Source organism: Nyctibius grandis, chromosome 18, assembly GCF_013368605.1.
Source record: "Nyctibius grandis isolate bNycGra1 chromosome 18, bNycGra1.pri, whole genome shotgun sequence".
NCBI lineage: Eukaryota > Metazoa > Chordata > Aves > Nyctibiiformes > Nyctibiidae > Nyctibius > Nyctibius grandis.
In genome coordinates this window covers 6864749-6883131 of record NC_090675.1, presented here as the reverse complement: position 1 = coordinate 6883131, position 18383 = coordinate 6864749, and the positions used below count along the sequence as shown (strand labels likewise).

At 61.9% G+C, this 18383-nt stretch overlaps 2 protein-coding genes across 2 annotated transcripts; one reads left to right on the top strand and one right to left on the bottom strand.

Annotated features, from left to right (window-relative positions):
• Positions 1 to 1191: 1191 nt before the first annotated feature.
• On the top strand, positions 1192 to 9843 carry SEPTIN4 (septin 4). Its single transcript, XM_068415346.1, has 13 exons — positions 1192 to 1227; positions 2658 to 2780; positions 3019 to 3318; positions 3524 to 3617; positions 3719 to 3805; positions 4703 to 4826; positions 5029 to 5163; positions 5245 to 5362; positions 6060 to 6161; positions 6542 to 6638; positions 6785 to 6947; positions 9211 to 9310; positions 9597 to 9843. Exons 1-13 carry the CDS (start codon positions 1192 to 1194, stop codon positions 9654 to 9656), a joined length of 1539 nt encoding a protein of 512 aa, XP_068271447.1. The 3' UTR covers positions 9657 to 9843.
• A 2857-nt stretch (positions 9844 to 12700) lies between these two features.
• Positions 12701 to 16884, bottom strand: LOC137672017 (coiled-coil domain-containing protein 183-like). The gene is made up of 11 exons (XM_068415960.1): positions 16642 to 16884; positions 16407 to 16511; positions 16079 to 16201; positions 15561 to 15689; positions 15356 to 15416; positions 15172 to 15272; positions 14734 to 14894; positions 14207 to 14369; positions 13946 to 14065; positions 13606 to 13702; positions 12701 to 12928 (listed from the first exon to the last, which is right to left on the bottom strand). Exons 1-11 carry the CDS (start codon positions 16882 to 16884, stop codon positions 12798 to 12800), a joined length of 1434 nt encoding a protein of 477 aa, XP_068272061.1. The 3' UTR covers positions 12701 to 12797.
• Between the last annotated feature and the right edge of the window lie 1499 nt (positions 16885 to 18383).

The following is an 18383-nucleotide window of genomic DNA, read 5'->3' as shown; positions in this document are numbered from 1 at the left end:
AGGTGTGGTGTCAGCCGGGGACAGTGGCCCTGCTCCCCTGGGACTGGGCTGAGCAGGGACGGGTGGGGACGGTGGGGTCTCTGCACCAGCGTTGGGTGGCCTCGAAGCTGGGTGGGGCCAGATCCAGCAACTGGAGTTGGGAGCGTGGCTGCAACCCAGGGGTGCTGGGGACCGGCACAGGAGCATCCAGGCCCCTCCACACCCAGCACCAGCCGATGCCGTGGGGCTTTTTAACGCTTTCGTGGTGAGCGCAGCCCTTCCACAGCCCAGCGACCCCGGCTCCGCGCCTGAGCTGCTCTGATGCATCTCGACCTTCTGAGCTGCTCTGATGCATCTTGACATGCATCAAGGTGAATCACTGTCCCCGGTGACCCCGACAGTGACAGCTTGGGTACCCTCTCTGCCACACACGGCTCCTCCTGGGGCATTGTTAACCCTTCACGTCCCCAAGGATGAGCCAGGGAAGCCGAGGCAGGACCACTGGAGCTTCTGCCAGGGGTCCTTGTGGTGGGGCATTATCCCTGCTTCTCCCAGCCCAGGGCTGGGTCCTGCCCAGACGGACCCATCAGTCCCAGCCCCAGCAGTGACTTGGAGCCGTGCAGGGAAGGTTTAATTGTCGGGCACAAAAGTGTTAAGTTTTCAAACAGTCTGTCATGGAAAACTGGGTTTCTCCCATCAAAAAGGCTGGAAGGCCCTGCCAGGGTGGCTGTGGGGCACTCCAGTGTGGAGAGCAGGAGAGGACCTGGTGTGCCCTGGGATGGAGGAGGTGTTTGTCTTGGGATGGAGGAGGATTTTGTCCTGGGATGGAGGTGTTTCAAAGGGCTGAATGTCCTCCTGGACTGTAGCCAAGCTGTACGCTCAGCCCAGGAGGGCTGGTGGTGGTGGTGGTGATGATGATGGTGGTCATGGTCATGCAGCCCCCCAGGACCTGCCTTGCCACCTCTTCGGCCAATGGTGCTTTGCTGGTCCTTGACATCTCGACAATGGGGCAGGAGCTGGGCTTGGCTCTGCCCTGGGGCTCCTTCTCCCCCCCCAGCACCCATGAGGGCTGTGCCTGGCTGCTGGGTGCTGTGGGTGCCGCGGCCACGGTGCCTGCCCAGGGTGGAGTTATGCTAATGCTGCTCCCCATCCCTCCGCGCAGCCGGTGCCGCTCAGCATCCTCACCCAGCCACGGGCGACGCTGGCTCTGCCATGGCCACCTGCCCCGAGCTGCAGCCTGGGCAAGAGGTACGGGGGCAGCATCCCACAGGACCAGAGAGGGGACAGATGGGGATGGGGGGCCAGGGGCACCCCGGTGCTGAGGAGAGGGGCCACAGCTGATTCTCCATCCCTGGGACAGCCTTGCTGGGGATGCACTTGCTGCAGGACCCCCGAGGATGTGGTGCAACCCACCCCATGTTGCAGCATCACCAGGGCCATCGGCTTCTCTGGGGTGGGGGACAAGGGGCAGCCCCATGGGATGGAGCAGCAGCGGGGCCGGGAGCTCTTGGCGGTGGTGGCATCGTCTCTCATCCCTGTGCAGCCCCTGGCTGGGCTGTGCTGTGGTGGGGGCTGGTGCTGAGCCCCCCAGGTCAAGGTCAGTGAGGAAAAGGATGCTGCGGTCACCCAGACCCGCTGAGCGCTACCGACCCGCTGCGGGACAGGGGAATGTGGGGTCCCTGCAGCCCCTGCCATGGGGGCACCCGCTGCCCCCCCAGCTGGCACCGTGGCCGCCTGTGCTGGTGGCCGCGGGGGTCTCAGGGAGCGGGGGGGCAGGCGTGCGAGCGCGCAGCCCTGGCAGCGCCATGACCTTGTTTCCAGCCCGCTGATTCGGTGCATCTCGCCTTGCCGCCGGCACGGCTGCCGTCCCCGCTGATGGAGCAGGGACACGGCACCGGGGAGGACACGTGTCCCCATGGAGGGCTCTCGCCTTGAGGCCCCAGTCTGGGGGGGACACTGACCCCCAGGTGTGAGCCTGCAGGGTTGGGAGCTCCCCCAGAGCCTGTGTGCCCCCCGTTTGGGGGTCTCCCTGCCCATGGGGCTGGGGTCTCCTGACAGTGGCCGTGGCGGGGTGTTGCGGACCCTGGTGCCTGCTGGCAGGAGGGCTCGGTCCCGCAGGAGCCGCTGCCGGACATGCCCTTGGGAACGCGTCTCCTCCCGCCAGTGCTTGTAAACAGGATGTGGATGGAGCCGTCCCAGTCCCGGCATCCCCGTCCCTCGTCCCAGCCCTGCCACCCCACTGGGTCACCGGCTCGGGGGCCGCTGTGCCCAGCCCCCCCAGCCCCTCTGCCTGGGTGCTGCCTAAAGCTGCTGCCTGCACCAGCTCTGGGATGGGCAGAGCCAGGGCAAGGGGGTCCTGGGGCGTGCAGGGACATGGCCTGAGCGTGGCCATGGGGTTTGTAGCCCCTTTTCATGAGGGATGTCCCCTTGCCCCCAAGCCCTTCGCATGTGGGGTTGGTGATGGCTGGGAGTTGGGTCCCCTGCCCTGGCTGTCCCCTGGGACCACAGGGGTGGGAGCCCCTGGTGCCATCAGCCACACTGAGACTCTGCGAGCGGGCAGGTGGGGGGGCACAGGCAGAGCCCTGCCCACCATCTGCCCCCCGGCTCTGGCCCCCCTGCCAGCTCCTCCACTGCTGCTATTCAGCTCTTCTTGGTGTCTCTCCCCATCCTCCCGGCAGGCCATGGGGTGTGTGGGGGTCCTGGCTACCCCAGAAGACCCCGAGGCATGGAACGGTGCCCAGGGGGAAGGTCCCTGTCCCCTGGAGTGCCAGGAGCTGGCTGCTGTCCCCACGCCACAAGCTGTAAGCGCCCGGGGTGCATGGGACCGTGCCTGTTCCGACTGCCATCCCCATGGCTGTCCCCAGGGTGGTGGCTGGTCCTCTGGGGTGGCTGTGTCCCCCCTCTCCTCCCATCCCTGCTGCCCTTGGGGGTGCATGTGTCTGGCTGCTGTGGCTTGGGGGCTCACGATGCAGAGTCGGGTGATGCCACCTCGGGGCTGGTACTGCCACCATTGATGTCACCTCCTCCCTTGGTCCCCAGATAAAGCGTTTTCTGAAGGAGGACTCGGAGGAGGCTGAGCTGACCCAGCTCCTGCAGGATTGCCCACAGGCTGACAGCCCCAGGAAGGTGGAGCCCACAGAGAGCTGGCGGGAGCCCGGCCACCCGCCCTGTGGCGTGGGCAGGGTCCCCCCTGACGAACCCGCCAACGAGAGGGACGCCAGGATCTTCTCCCGCTCTCGACCCTTGGATTTCCAGCAGCACATCGCCGCCCCTCCGCCCCCCAGCCCCAACCGCCCACGGAGCCCCTGGGGACAGCTGGACCCCTACGACTCCTCCGAGGTGCAGGATGCGTCCATGGGGAGGGGACACGGGCGAGGGGCTGTCGGAGTCACAGTGGAGGATGTTCCCACCCTTCGAACCCAAGGGGTTTGGGCAGGCATGGCTGCATCCTGGGGTGCTCCAACCCTGGGGGACTCCTCGAGGGGGGAAGAGGGTGGTCAGGATGGGGGAGGGGGATGGTGTCCCACGTCCTCTCTGCCTGCAGGATGACAAGGAGTACGTGGGCTTTGCCACGCTGCCCAACCAGGTCCATCGGAAGTCAGTGAAGAAGGGTTTCGACTTCACCCTCATGGTGGCAGGTACAGGGGATGCTGACCCTGCTCTGGATCCCCAAATCCATGGAATGGGGAGGTGGGAGGGTACCAGCTGCCCTCCCCTCACCCTTGTCCCTCCATCCCAGGGGAATCCGGGCTGGGCAAGTCCACCCTGGTCAACAGCCTCTTCCTGACAGACATGTACAGAGACCGCAAGCTGCTGAACGCCGAAGGTGAGGGGGACAGTCACAGTGATGGGGTGTCCTGGGGGGGTGGCAGAGCCCCGTGACACTCCTGGGGGGCTGCAGCCCCTCTCTCCCTGCCCAGCTGGGCTCCTCCGTCTCTCTGAAGCCCCGTGCGGCGCTTTGCCAGCTGCCTGCCGGCGCTGGGGACTGCTCCAAGGCAGCGAAAACCCCCCCAGCCCGACACGGGGACCCCCCACAGGGGCTTTGTCCCCGCTGGGAAAACATGTCCCAGCTGGTGGGGATCGGTGGAGCCGCAGCAAATCCGGGCGGCCGCGGCCATAGGGGGTGCAGGGCACAGGGCTGGTTCAGCTGCGGCCAGCTTTTGAATCGAAACTGCCCAAACTTGCCCAAGTCCCCAGGGGTCCAAGGAGGTTATTTGGTTTGTTTTGAGGCAGTTATTTGTTTTGAGGTGGTTGGTTGATTTGTTTCCATCGCTCGGAGCAGAAGCCAGAATGCATGTGACCACGCACACGCGATGCGCCGGGAGCGTCCTTGGGCGTGCGGGGACGTGGAGGGATGCTGGGGGTAAAGGGGCATGCGCAGCCCCGGAGCTGGGGGGTCACACGTAGGGGGCTCAGGGAGCCACAAATGCTCCTGCAGTGATGCCTGGTCCCCAGCAAACCCCCGTGCTGCCAGAGCTGGGCTGTAACGGCATGGCGGTGGCACAGCCACCAAGGGGTGGGTGTACATCCATGTCAGGAGGCTGTGGCATGCAGCATCCTGTCCTGGTGCTGGACCCTGGCGCTTGTGGGGGCTGATCCTGCAAAGCCACTCCAGCCCCCAGGGTGGAGGGTGACACCAGGGGCTGCAGCATCTCCCCGTGTCACCCTCATTGTCCCTCGCCCGGAGTGTCCCCCACCATCTCCGTGTCTCCTGTCGCTTCAGAGCGCATCATGCAGACGGTGGAGATCACCAAGCACGTGGTGGACATCGAGGAGAAGGGTGTCAAGCTGCGCCTGACCATTGTGGACACCCCGGGCTTCGGCGACGCCGTCAACAACACTGAGTGGTGTGTCCCATGGAGGGAGGGGGGGTAGCGGGGTCTCCCCCATGCCGGGCAGCACTGCTGTGGGTGCCAGTGGCTCCGAGGGTGGGATGCCCACAGCTCCTTGGGGTGGGATGCTGAGCCGTGGGAGGTGTTGAGCTGGGGATCCAGGGAAAGGCTGAGTGTCCTGCAGGGGGCTCCAACGGTCACCTCCCTGTCTCCACAGCTGGAAGCCGGTGGCCGACTACATCGACCAGCAGTTCGAGCAGTATTTCCGTGACGAAAGTGGCCTCAACCGGAAAAACATCCAGGACAACCGCGTCCACTGCTGCATCTACTTCATCTCGCCCTTTGGCCACGGGTACGGGCAGCCCCTGCCTGCACTGCCGGGGTGCTGGGGAAGGGGCTTGGTGGGATGGTGCTCATGGGGCTGCCCCTGCAGGCTCCGGCGCCTGGACGTGGAGTTCATGAGAGCCCTGCACCAACGGGTGAACATCGTGCCTGTGCTGGCCAAGGCAGACACCCTGACCCCCGCCGAGGTGAAGCGCATGAAGAACAAGGTAAGGGAAGGTCGGCCCAGCCTGGAGCCGTCCCAGCAGGACTGGGGGCTCTCTCCATCCCCTGCCCAGACTTTCACAGAATCACAGAATCAACCAGGTTGGAAGAGACCTCTGGGATCATCGAGTCCAACCATTGCCCTGACACCACCATGTCAACTAGACCAGGGCACTAATTGCCATGTCCAGTCTTTCCTTCACCTCCAGAGATGGTGACTCACCACCTCCCTCAGCAGCCTGTTCCAATGGCTAATGACCCTTTCTGAGAAGAAATTTTTCCTAATGTCCAACCTGAACCTCTCCTGGTGCAGCTTGAGGCTATGCCCTCTAGTCCTGTTGCTAGTTGCCTGGGAGAAGAGGCCGACCCCCACCCCGCTAAAACCTCCTTTCAGGTAGTTGTAGGGAGCGAGAAGGTCTTCCCTCAGCCTCCTTTTCTCCAGGCTAAACAATCCCAGTTCCCCCTACTGCTCCTTACAGGCATCCTCCATGCTCGCAGCACTGTAGAGGGCCATGTTGCCCATATGGCCACCGAGGACACATGTGCCTGGTGGGTGGAAGGGTCTGGGGGGGCTGTCCATGACATCTAGTCTGGGGGGGGCAGGCTTCTGTGAGACCTTGCAGGGCACCGGTGCTGTGTGGCACTTCCCATCCCCTTTCCGAGGGCCAGAGCCCTGCCCTCAGCGGGCCTGTCTGCCTCCAGATCCGCGAGGAGATCGACCACTACGGCATCCGCATCTACCAGTTCCCTGAGTGTGACTCGGATGAGGATGAGGACTTCAAGCTGCAGGACCAGGCGCTGAAGGTGAGTCTGGCTCCTCCAGCTCCATCCTTGGAGGGGCAGAGCCCCATGGACGGGAGGATATGTCATCGTGGGGTACCCTTGGGACTCTTTGGGGCCACGCAAGCTCTCTGGCAGCCCCAGCATGGTGGGGTTGGTACATATCGCACTACCCAGACACGTCACCAAGACCCCACAAGTGCCACCTGCAGCTTGGTGGGATGGGGCTGGGGTGGAGAAACCCATGCCATGACTGCTGCCGTCCCACCTGGGGCTCTCCATAGCTGGGGCTCTGGGGTGTCTTGGCAAACGGGTGCTGGATACGGCCAAGGAGATGCATGTGGAGGGATGTGGGCCACGGTGGACAGGACCGAGCCCTGCTAACCCCCGCCATCCTCTTGCAGGAGAGCATCCCCTTCGCTGTCATTGGCAGCAACACGGTTGTGGAGGACAAAGGCCGGCGTGTTCGTGGGCGCGTCTACCCCTGGGGCATCGTGGAAGGTAACGCTGGGCCGTGTCCCCGGCGTCCCACTGGCCTTTAGAGGACGGGGACATCATGTGCCCCATCTCCACACTGCTCAGCCTCAGGCGGTTTGGGGGGACGTGGGGGGCTGGCTGTGGCCTCCTGACCTCGGGGTCCTCCACAGTGGAGAACCCGTCCCACTGTGACTTCGTGAAGCTGCGGACGATGCTGGTGAGGACCCACATGCAGGATCTCAAGGACGTGACACGGGAAACCCACTACGAGAACTACCGCACGCAGTGCATCCAGAGCATGACCCGCATGGTGGTGAAGGAGAGGAACCGCAAGTACGGGGCCGGGAGCGGGGTACCAGGCTGGGAGGTGGGGGGGGTGTTTCCTCTCTTTGGGGTGACCACCAGGCTGGGAGGTGGGGGGGGTGTTTCCTCTCTTTGGGGTGACCCCCAGGCCATTGCGAATGGTGATCTCGGGGGGGTTGGGGTTGTGTGCGGGTCTATGCTGGGCAGCATGGTAGAGGCCAAGGAAGCCTCGGTGGGGAGCTCCAATGTGGTGGGGGGCCCTTCCCGTGCCATTGGGCTGGGGCTGGCTGGGGGGAGGGATGCTCTGGCAGCGAGGGGGACCCTGTGTACCCCCAAGGATGGGTCTGTCTTAGGGAGGATGCTCCAGCAGCAAAGGGGACCCTGTGTCCTCCCAGGGCTGGCTGGGGGGGATGCTCTGGCAGTGGTGGGGGGACCCTGCATCCCCCCAGGGCTGGGGCTGGCTTAGGGGAGAGATGGTCCAGCAGTGAGGGGGACCCTGCGTCCCTGGAGGCTCTGGGGCCGGAGCGGGAGCCAAGCAAGCAGCCGGTGCTGGGGCTCTGCTGTTCGTACCAGCCATGTTCATGGCACTCGCATCCACTTTAGCCATCCCGAGATGCTGGGGGGAGCCCCCCACAGCAGGGTCCCTGGTGGGACCCTCGAGCCAGGGGGCTGGAGTGGTGTGGGAGTGAGCGGAGGCTCTGGGGGGCTGAAGCAGCAGTGGCTGGTGGCAGTTATAGGCGCCTCTAAGCTGGTCTCTCCATACGTGCGGCCGCGAAGGCGGCATCCGTCCGTGCTGAGGCTGTGCTGCGCTGACTGCTCCGCCGACTGAGCCAGGACCTGGCCTGGGCCGTGCTTGGCCCCCGCCGTCCTCCTCCCCCATCCTGTGCCCCTGACCCCCATATAAAGTACTTGCTGGTACCCAACCCTGTCTCGGTCCTTCTGTGCCTGCGCAAGGGCTGGGCAGTGGCTCTCAGGGAGAGCTGGCCCTGTGGCCACCCATCAGCCCACACAGGTTGCCCTTGGCAGTGCCGGGGAGGACACCGTGTGCCAGCAGCATCACCCCGGCTCACCCAGGCAAGGTGGGGTTGGGGGGACATGTCACTGTTTGGTGGCACACAGCTTTTCCCAGCCAAAGGCTGCCCGAGGGCAGGGCAGCAGGGTGGGCACCCCCCTTGTCCTGCCCTCCCCCAGGGATGCGATTTTGGGGTGCAGGAGGCAGCAGTAGGCAGTCTGTCCTGGGCTGGTGCAGCTCTTGCCCTGTCACCGGTGGTGACAGCCTTGTCTTGCTGCCAGGGCTGGAAGGAGCTCGATGGGCTCCCCCCTGGGTTCCCCCACAGCGAGGAGCCGTGACAACGGGCAGCGGCTTCCAAAGCAGCTCAAAACATGGCCAAAGCCCATCCCTCACTGTGGCATGCTGGCACAGCCCCCCAGTGCACCAGGACCCTGCGGGGCAGCCCGTGTGACATCCGCCGTGTCCATCACCCCTTTGCACGTGGAGGGGCTGCACCGGTGGTGGCACGTGGCGGTGGCACGTGGCAGCATGCGTGACCCCCCGCCAACCACAGTGGCCGTGTCCCAGCAGTGTCGTCACCCTCCAGGGTAGCACGTGGCATCCACAGGGAGCCAGCCGGGAGAACTGGTCCCTCCCCATCGCCGTTGGCATGGGAGAAGCCATCGATTCGGCTGGCCATGGTCCTGCGCCGTGGGGTGGCCCTGGAGGGACGCCTGCAGCTCCTTCCAGCAGGGACGGGCTCGAACGGGAGCTGGTGCTTGGGAAAAGGGGTGCAGAGCATCCCTGGGTCTGGCCGGGCAGCGGGGTGCCCAGGGAGCCTGTCCTGCAGCGGGGCTGCAGCTGTAGGAGAGGAGGGAGATGCCGAGTTTAAGATGTTTTAAAGCAGCAGAGAAAACATTGGGTGAGGATAGCCCGACCCCAGGTCGCAGCACCCTGCGGGATGCTTCCCAAAACGGGAGAGTGTGGAGAAAGCTGGGCAGGGCTCTGTGCCCTGGGAGTGGGGTCCCTAGCACCCCTTGCTGTGGTGGTGCCTCCCTGGGTCCCCCCCCAAACTGGTGCGTGGTATGTCAGGGGGTGCTGAGGTTTGGGGGGATGCCTGGAGCCCCTCATATCCCCCCTGCCTGGAAAAAAGCCCTGTGTGATGCTGGCAGGGGGGGTCAGGGTCTGTGCAGATGGGTGCTGGGTACCAGCAAGGTTTGGGGTCTCTGGGGCTGGGAATGTCCCCCCGTGGGAGGCCGGTGGGGCTGTGGCAGCACCCTCACCTCCTCTCTCTGTCCGCAGCAAGCTGACCCGGGAGAGCGGGACAGATTTCCCCATCCCCGTCATCCCCCAGGTGCCAGATGCAGAGACAGAGAAGCTCATCCGGGAGAAGGACGAGGAGGTGAGTGTGTGTGGGGGCTCAGCCCCCAGCCCCCCGTGTCCCCAGCCCCAGCGCTGGCATGGGTGCAAGGGGCTCCCCCCTTCCTGCAGCGTCCCAGCAGCTGCTGCTCCTCAGCCCAGCGTGAGGAGGTGCTTAGGGGCATCAGAGGGTCCCCCCCCACCCCAGCCCACAGCTCTTGGTGATCCCGTTCTGCTTGGGGTGCTGGACCCAAACATGTTTGCAAGGGTGCTGGTGTGGCTGGGGGGTGCCAGCACCCCAGCGTGATCCCTGCTCTCCTCCCTTCCAGCTACGGCGGATGCAGGAGATGCTCCAGAAGATCCAGCAGCAGATGAAGGACTCACACTAGCCCCCTCCTCCTCCTCCTCACCCACCCCAGATCAGAAATGTTTACATCACGCTCCATCCCGCACCGGCCCCGCTGTGAGACTCTGTCCCAACACCGCACCCGCCACCTTAAGCTGCTGTGGCATCGCCTTATCCAACCAGCCAGTGCCCAGCCCATGGGGACAGCGAGGGGACGGGGCACCCAGCCTGCGGGTCTCCTGTCCCGGCTGCATTGCTGCTCCCCTGCCCCGCCCAGGCTGGGGACAGCTTTGTTCCCCGAGTTTTGGCTTTCTCTGTCTCCCCAGCAGCTCTGGGGAGGGCCACTGGCCAGCCTGCTCCCCACGTCGTGTCCCTTGTCCCCATGTCACCTCGGGCTGCCTGCTTACAGCCTTTATGCTCAGCTTGGCCTTGGTTTGGGGGAAGAGAAAAGGAGGGGACCGGTCGCAGCCTCCCCAAACCCGCAGCTGCCCTGCTGTGGGGGACAAGTCTGCTCCCCCCTGGCCTTGGCTGGCATGGAGGGACAGCAGCTCCTGGGACCACCGGTGATCAAGGGGACAGAGGGGCAGCCACTGTCCTGGCCAGGGTGGCAGCCGGCACTCTGAGCCTTGGCTGTCCCCGTGCCAGCACCCATGCGAAGAGGGACTGAAGCGTGGCGGTGTCCAGCCCTGGGTCCTCAGCAGGGACCCTGTCCCCACCCAGCATCACCCCTTGGGAGCACCCCGTGTCCCCGGGCGGTGGGGAGGGCCATGGCACGGGGAGTGCTGGGGAATTGCAGTACCCAGGGAAAGTCCCTTGAACCCAGCCTGGTTCCCCTGCCATGATGTTGGCCCTGTAAAGCAATAACAACTGTCCCATGCCCGTGGTGCTTCCCGGCCTGCGGCCACAGCATTGTCCCTGCCAGGCGTTTCGGCCTCTGGTGCCACTTACTTGTCTGTGGTGTCCCGGTGTGTGCCCAGGATGTCCCTGTCCCTGCTGCTTCCTGGCAGAGCATCACTGTGTGTCCCCCCAGGATGTCCCCAGCCTTGTCGCTGCCCTGCAGAGCACTATGTTGTGTCTCCCCAGGATGTCCCCATCTGTGTCCTGCCAAAGCACTGCTGCGTGTCCCCGGGGCGAGCCCTGGCCCACACCTCCCGGCCAGCGGCCGCAGGGCACCCCCGGGGAGATGGACCCGAACCCCCCCAGCTCCTTGCTCCCCCCCGGGTATGCGGACGGACGAAATGGGACGTCGAGGCTGCAGGGTTGTCACAGAACTTCACCAAACCAAGCCAAACTGAATAACAAACTAGAAACAGGATTTATTTTACAAAATGATAACAAGATCAAACTGAGTTTTACTCTAACCAAAACTGCTTGAGACTCCAGCAGACAGTAGGCCTCAAGGTAGGCCCCAAAGGCCTACTCTGTGTAACCTTTAGGCAGAATCAACTTTAGGCAGACAAGGGTGGAGGCAGAACTGGGAGCACTGGGGTGACTGGGAGCTCGCTGGCACAGGGACGCGTCCCCTCCCTGGCAGGGCCACCTCAGCCGGGTTCCCTGGGTGGGCTCACCCCTGGGCGAGGGGTCTGCATCCAGGTGGCTCAGCTAATGGGGGCTGCATCCAGCCAAGGCTGGGGTGGGTGCTGCTGGGTGCTGGGGCAGCGGCCGGCATGTGCCACCCGTGTCCCCGTGCCAGATGGAGGGTCCCTGGGCCCCCGTGGGCAGGGGCCCCACAGGCAGGGACCCACAGGGTGTAGTAGCGCTTTTCCTTTTTTTAATCTTGCCATTTTCTTACAGAAGCACCTGCCTTCGCGCGATGGCTGTAGAGGCGTTTATTAAAGGAGAAGCAGAGCGTAGGTTTATAAATTCTTATCGAGCCATTGGAAATATTTTTAATCCCTCCACAACCGGCCTCGATAAATACGGCTGTCCCGGCTCGTCCACAACCCCGAGTCGCTGCCACGTGGGTGGTGGGCACCCCACGTCCCCGGGCAGGCGGCTGGCCCCGTGGCCTCTGGCTCCAAGCTCCCATTTCCCTGGCAAAGGCTCAAAATGGATATGGGGGGGGTTGTGCTGCACCCCCAGGGACACCCAGCTTGGGGTGGGGTGGGATGGGAGAGCCCCGTGGACATGGCTGAGGTGCGACTCTCCTGGGTCTCCAGTCAGGACTACAGGTCCCTGGCCGAAGCCCTCAGCGTTGGCTGTTCCTTGGGGAAACAGCACCATCTATTTGCAGCACTTTTTTATGAGTGCCCTTGTCGAGAAGGCAACGTGGCAGGGGGATTGGACTAGATGATCTTTCGAGGTCCCTTCCAATCCCTAACATTCTGTGATTCTGTGTGATTCTGTGGCCTCCACGCTTGGGTGTCTGTGACCCATCAGCAGGGCTGGGGATCCCATCCTGGAGCCAAAGGCTTGGTGTAACATCCTCTGCTTCCTAGGTCACGTTGGGTTAGACCTTACCTCCAGGCACCTCCCTGCAGCCCAGAGGTAACGCCTGATGTTTGCTCTGAGTTTAGGGTTATGAGTACGAGTTACACAACGGGTGCGCGGGGACCAGGGGAGGGAAGAGGCACGAAGGGTCCACAGACAGGTCAGACAGCCCCAGGCTAGGGGCTTCATCTCAGATTTGCCTCTCCCATTCAAAGGCACGGTCTGCCCTTCCACTCCCACACACGAGGAGTGGACACCCACCCCGAGGTCCGATACCTGTACAGGTCTCAGCCCCTGCCCCACATTTCCCCATAGCTGCCTCAGACACATGCCAGCCCACTGAAGTCCCAGAGCTGTCTAGGGGGCAGAGGTCCCAGGAAGATGTTGGCCCCACAAGATCAAGGGGGAGAAAGCCAGCCTGCCCCCAGCTTTGCTCTGGCTGGGAAAGCTGTCCCCACCCCAGCCGATCCCCACCTCTGTGGAGAGAGCAGCTGGGCGAGGGGCAGGGGGACGAAGCATGGGGATGGGGCTGCCTCCAAACACAGCTCAGCACCCCTCAGGGTTTCTTCCCTGTGTGTCCTGGGTGGCAGATGTGATCTAGGACCCCCTGTTCCAGCTTTACCACAGGCTTGGGAGGAATGAAAAAGATCTGCTCTATTAAACTTGCTGGAAAAAGGGTTTAATGGGTGCTCTGGAACATCCAAAGCACAATGAGTGGTCTGGGGCATCCAAAGATCTTGTGGAGTGACTGCTTCTACACCTTGCTGCTGCTCTTGCTTTTCTTCTTGCTTTTCCTCATGCTTTTCATCAGTTCCAGCCCTTGATTCTTGATCTCTTCCCGGGTGAGGACACGGCCTTGGTCTTTGCCAGCAAAATCAATGGGGTCTGGAGGAAAGAGCGGAACAGAGCAGGCTGAGGAGGGGCCACCTTCACTGTGCCCAGGTCCCTGGGGAGAGCCAGCACGTTTTGGAGGGCTGGTGGCATCACAGTGGGCCCTCGTGCTGAGTCCTTTGGCACAGGCACTACTGACTTGGCTCTTCCACCCCAGCATCCCAGGATGACCTGCAGGGCCTGGCAATGCCACTGCCCTGGCCCATCTCCAACACTGCTGGGGTTTCCCATAAAGGTCTGGAGCCATGGAGTGGTGGGCACAGCTCCTGCTTCACTAAAAAAAGGTGGTAAGCTGCCAAAAACTCAGTGGCTCCTCCAAGAGCATCCAATAGGAGGAGGCCACAGACAGACCCCAGCACTGGTTATTCTTCACAACCAGGTGATTTTGAAGACAAGGGTCTGCCTTCATGCCCCACAGCATCTCTCCTTGTTCCTGCTGTGGTTCAATGCACACCACCCTACCAGCTACCTTCATTCTCCCACATCCCCACCTAAAACCACCACTCATGCTCAAAGCCTTGGAGACAGCCAAGGTCAGCCCCAAGGTCTGGAGAGAACCCACGGGTTCAGGTCTGCTGGGACAGTGGGAGACAGGCAAGGATGCCCAGAAATCCCATCAGGCAGGGGCTGGGACAGTCACTGTGGCACATGTCCCTGGTGCGCTCTCCTACCGTGGATGCCACTGTCTGTGTCCTCCAAGGAAATCCTCAGGTTTTGCTGATCATTCGTGGATGCCTGCTCCAGCAAATCCCTGACCTTCACAAAAGTCTGTGAAAGACATCCTGGGTTAATTGCTGAAGTGGAGGTGGATATTACAACCCAAGGGGTGTCCCACCTTGATGTCGCCCTGGGGGGGACACTCCGCAGTGCCACCTGGGGCTGAGCTGCTCCATGGGTCTCCCCTGGGGCCACCTCCATCCTCCCAGCTGGGAGGACAGCTTGGGATGGGCCATTGGGGAGAACCCCGTGTGGGTGCCCAAAGACCACAGCAGTGATGGAGCCCTCACACACCGTGTCGTTCTCATCGAGGATGTCAGGGGGCAAGTCGGCCATCTGCTGCATCAGGTACTTCAGCTTCTGATGACAGTGCCAGAGCTTCTCCTCCACCCCCATGGCCTTGCCAGAATCATCCTGGAGTCAGAGAGAGAACAAGCTTGGTGGGGAGAATGAGCCACTTGGGGTGACAGTGGCTGCACCAAGCGTCACCGCGCCGTGTTGTTGCACCACCAAGCACTGGCTGGGGCTGTGCTCATCCCAGTGCGACGTGGATACCTGGCCAGGCACAGTGATGACACGCAGACGGGCAAAGAGGTCCTCAATGCCAATTTCAAACTGAAACAGGAACTCCTCGTTCCTCAGTATCTGGGCTCTATACTGCTCCAGCCGAGCCTCTTCCTGCTGCTCCTTCATCCTCAGCTCCTCCTCCTCTTGCGCCCTGGAGACAAACACATTCACATCCATACAACTGCACAGGGGTGCAGACACACCCCAAACCTGTTGCAAAAGCTGCTCAGGTTGCCCTCGCCCCAACTGCAGAGCAGAGGTGCTGCCTGCAACCCAACTCCATGCTGGTACCACTTCCCACACCAGGCAAGGAGCAGGGGTCCTCCTGCTCCCGCAGAAGGAGCTTTGGGGGGCTCTTCCAGGCCCAGACCTGATCAGAAAACTTCCTGGTGCAGGAAGGATGGGTGGCTGCAGTGGGACGGAGCAAGGGGTGCCCTGTTGGGACACCCGTGATGCACATGTGCCCCCCAAGGGTGGTGGCCTGGTTGACATGGCTGCCCTGAGGCCAGCAGCACCTGGTTGTGTTGGGAGGCTGGCGAAACTTCACCAAAGCCAGCTTCAGCTCCAGCTCCTTCAGCTCCTCCTTCAGCGCCTGCTTCTTCTCCTTGCACTCATTGACGTACTGCTCCAGGTCCACCAAGGACTTCTGCTGCGCCAGGAGCCTGTTGGGTATGTCCTGGCCAGGGGAAAGCACAAGGACTCAGCCCAAGGCCCTCCTGCAGGGTACAGGATCCGGGCCGTGGCCTCGGGGAGGTTTCTGCCCCGTGGACCGCTGCAAGCTCATGGCATGGAGACAAGCAGCTCCATCCTTGCTCGCACAAGAGGGGCTCTGGGGGGCTCCAGGGGCAGAGGAGAGCAGATAACCCCACAAAGAAACAAGGCGAGCAGAGAGGTCTCGGCTCCCCATGGCTCAAGCAGCTCTGGGTTTTACAGGAGACGGGTTTTTACGTTACCCAGAAGCACGAGCGCTCCACCACAGCCTTGGCCCTCTCCATCTTCTCGGTCACCAGGGCTTCATGCTGCATCCGGGACTTGGTGGCCTCCAGTTTGGTGCCTGGGGTGAGAGGGAAGCAGCAGGGAAGGGTGCCTGCAACTGCGCCCACGTCCCACCACCCCTGCACCCCATCAGGCACTCACCCATCAGCAGGTCCTGCGGGTGCAGGGTTAGGGAGCCCATGGCGAGCTCATGCTTGGCTTTCTGCAAGGATGTTCATTGTCACCCCCGCCAGCTGCTGGCACCCTGGGGGAGCTGGCCCTGCAGCCCCCCCAACCCATGGGGGCCTGGCACTGCTGCCTGCCGTCTGCCCGCAGCCCTGCCTGAGCCAGGTCCCCCCCAGCTCACCGCTCCCAGATGGCTTTCGCCTGCTTCCTTGAGCCACAGCCTGTTGACGTCCACCTTCTGGTCGGCCAGCGAGCGGTACCTGAACTTGCTGTCTGCGAGGCACTGGGCTTCCGTCTTGGCCACCTCCTCCTGGAGCATATCAGAGAAGGCAGAAGTGGCTGCCAAAGCTGGACTGGACCTTTGTGAGCCAGCTGAGCTTCTGGGATGGCCAACATCAAAAATGACCCCCTGCCCCGTGTAAACAGGCTGAGAAGGAAACTGGGCAAGGAGGGCTGGATGATGGAGCATGCTGCCTTCACCATGGCTGGTGCTTCGGGCAGGCCATCCCCAGCCCCAGGGCAGCCTGGCCCAAAAGTGAGACCTGGGAGGAGCTATGGAGGCATCTGGGTGCTGTGGGCAAGCCCAACTCAGTCTCTTTTGCTCTTTATTGCAGGAAGACTCACCAGCCTGGGCATGTGGTGACATCTGAGGGCTCTGGAGGGTGGGAAAGGGCCCCAAGGTGCCCCAGACCATCTCACCTTGGTTACATCAGTGGCTTTGAGGGCATTCAAGGCCATGAGCTCCATGTCTTCCTGCTCCTCGCGGTACAGCTTGTCGTTCCCACACAAGAGGTCCAGTTGCAGACGCAGGTCAGTCATCTCCTGGGACACAGGGAGCCACAGCACGTCACCTCACTGAGCCTCTGGGGTCCCCCGTGCTGTGACAGGGGATGGAGGGGAGCAGCAGGACCTTGCCGATCTGGGAGGGCATCCCACCAGCGCAGCCCCTGGGGCACCTCATTGCCTTCGCAGGGGAAGTGGGTGGGACGGAGTGGGTGGGACGAGGGCATGGTGAGGAGGAGCTCACCTTCCTCAGGACTTCCCGAATAGCCAGATACAGCCTGGTCACCTTCTGTCCAGCACGGATTTTCGTGAACACCTTATCAGTTTCATTCTGCAGCTGGCGAACTGCCTGGGGCAGAGATGGGGGGGGGGACATGGGGTGACCCCCACGTACCGACCCCGGCACCCGCGTGGGGGGTGCAGGCATTGGATTAAAGCCCCCCGCGGGTGCTGCCGCCCCAGGAAGGGGCCCTGGGTACCTGCAGCTGTGCTTGGCGCTGCTTGTCATCCATCTCGATATCCTGCAGCTGCTGCAGCCTCCTCTGCAGCTTGTCCCGGGTCTGGACCCGCTGCCTCAGCTGGTACAGCAGCATGTTGCTTGTGTTCACCCGGTCATAGATTTCGTCCCAGACCTTCTCCTTGGCCATCTGGATGGGCGTGTGAGAGGCCCCCGCAGGAGAAGTGGGTCCCTTGTAGAGGGGTTTCTGGAGGAGAATGGTCATGGAATGAGCCAGATGTATGAGAGTATGGAGTGAGGGCCTAGCTGCATTACAAGAGTCATGTAGTTAGTGTCAGTGAACTGACCTTGGAGAGAAGAAATGAGGAAAACCAGCAGTTGAGCAAACAAGAATTGAGGGAGTAGCCGAGGGGAGCCGGACACGGAGGAGAAGAAACAGGAACTGGTGGAGCCAATCAAGAAAGGACCAGTGCCAGAGCAGTAACCAATCAACACATCAAAGAAGAGTGTGCTTAAAGCGTGGACAGTAATATCAACCAATAGCCATGCACATGCTTGCAGCCAGGGAAAGTACAGATGTATAAAAGGGACAGCCCGTGCTTAATAAAGGGTCTTCACTTTGATTCACATCGGATTGTGTGGAGTCGTGTTTCTTCTCCTCAGATGGTGGCCCCGACGTGATACTGATTTAGTGGTAAATCCATGGCAAGTTTGGGGAACAGCCCAGAAGGAGATACACCGGCTGGAGAACGGCTCAGCGGGTCTGAGACCGGGCGGGACGGAGGACGACCCACAGGATAAGGAACGTACGTTGCAGTGGGACACCCAGTGAGGTGAGCAGCCGGGGAACGGAGATGGGCCCAAATATCTCTAAAGAAGAAAGTGCGATAGTAAGGCTTCTCCTACATATCCTCTCGAAGAGAGGGGTAAAATACGATGAGCATTTGCTCCAGAGACTATTGATATGGTGTAAAAAGAATAATTTGCCAGTCCAGGTTACTGTGTCTGGCCCGGACCCGTCCAGGTTCTGGAGAAGATTAAGAGAGCACGCACCTGCGGACGGTGATCTCGGGGCCACAGCTGCTCTGGGTGGCGGGGTATTGGCTTGCCCAGTATATCGAGGAGACGGGAGCGGCCTACCCGAATGGGAGCCATTCAACTGGGGAGTGATTTGCCTTAGACAAACCAATACAAAACGGGGCTGCTAAAGAAGCGTTGTTACTACAGTTAGCGAAGGACAACGCAAATGAGGATTGCAGGAAAGTTATTGCAGGGATGGCAAATCGTAACCCCACCTTAACCGAGCTAATGGATGCTTGCGGGAAAGTAGGAACCACCACATTTCAGATGGAGCATTTAACAAAAGCATTTGCGGCAGCAGCTAAGGTAGTTCATCGTTGTTATACGTGCAGGCAAGAAGGTCACTTTGAGAAAAACTGCCTCAAGAATTCGAAGCTGAGTGGGAGAGGTAACTGTTTTGATGTGCCATCGCTGTGGGAAGCTGGGGCATTTTGTGAAGCAGTGCAGGTCTAAGTATAATGCTCGAGGTTACCTGATAGCGAGCAGCAGAAGAGCACAGGGAAACTGGAGAAAGAACGCGTGGGGGAGCCGCGTGCTGACACAAATGAATCTTCCCAACCAGTTCTAGGCCTAAGCAGTCAACTCGCAGCCCGAACCGCAGGGAGCGCCGGACTGGATGTGACCGCAGCAACCACAGTCACAATGGAGAACACCAGACTGGATGTTACCACAGCAATCGCCATC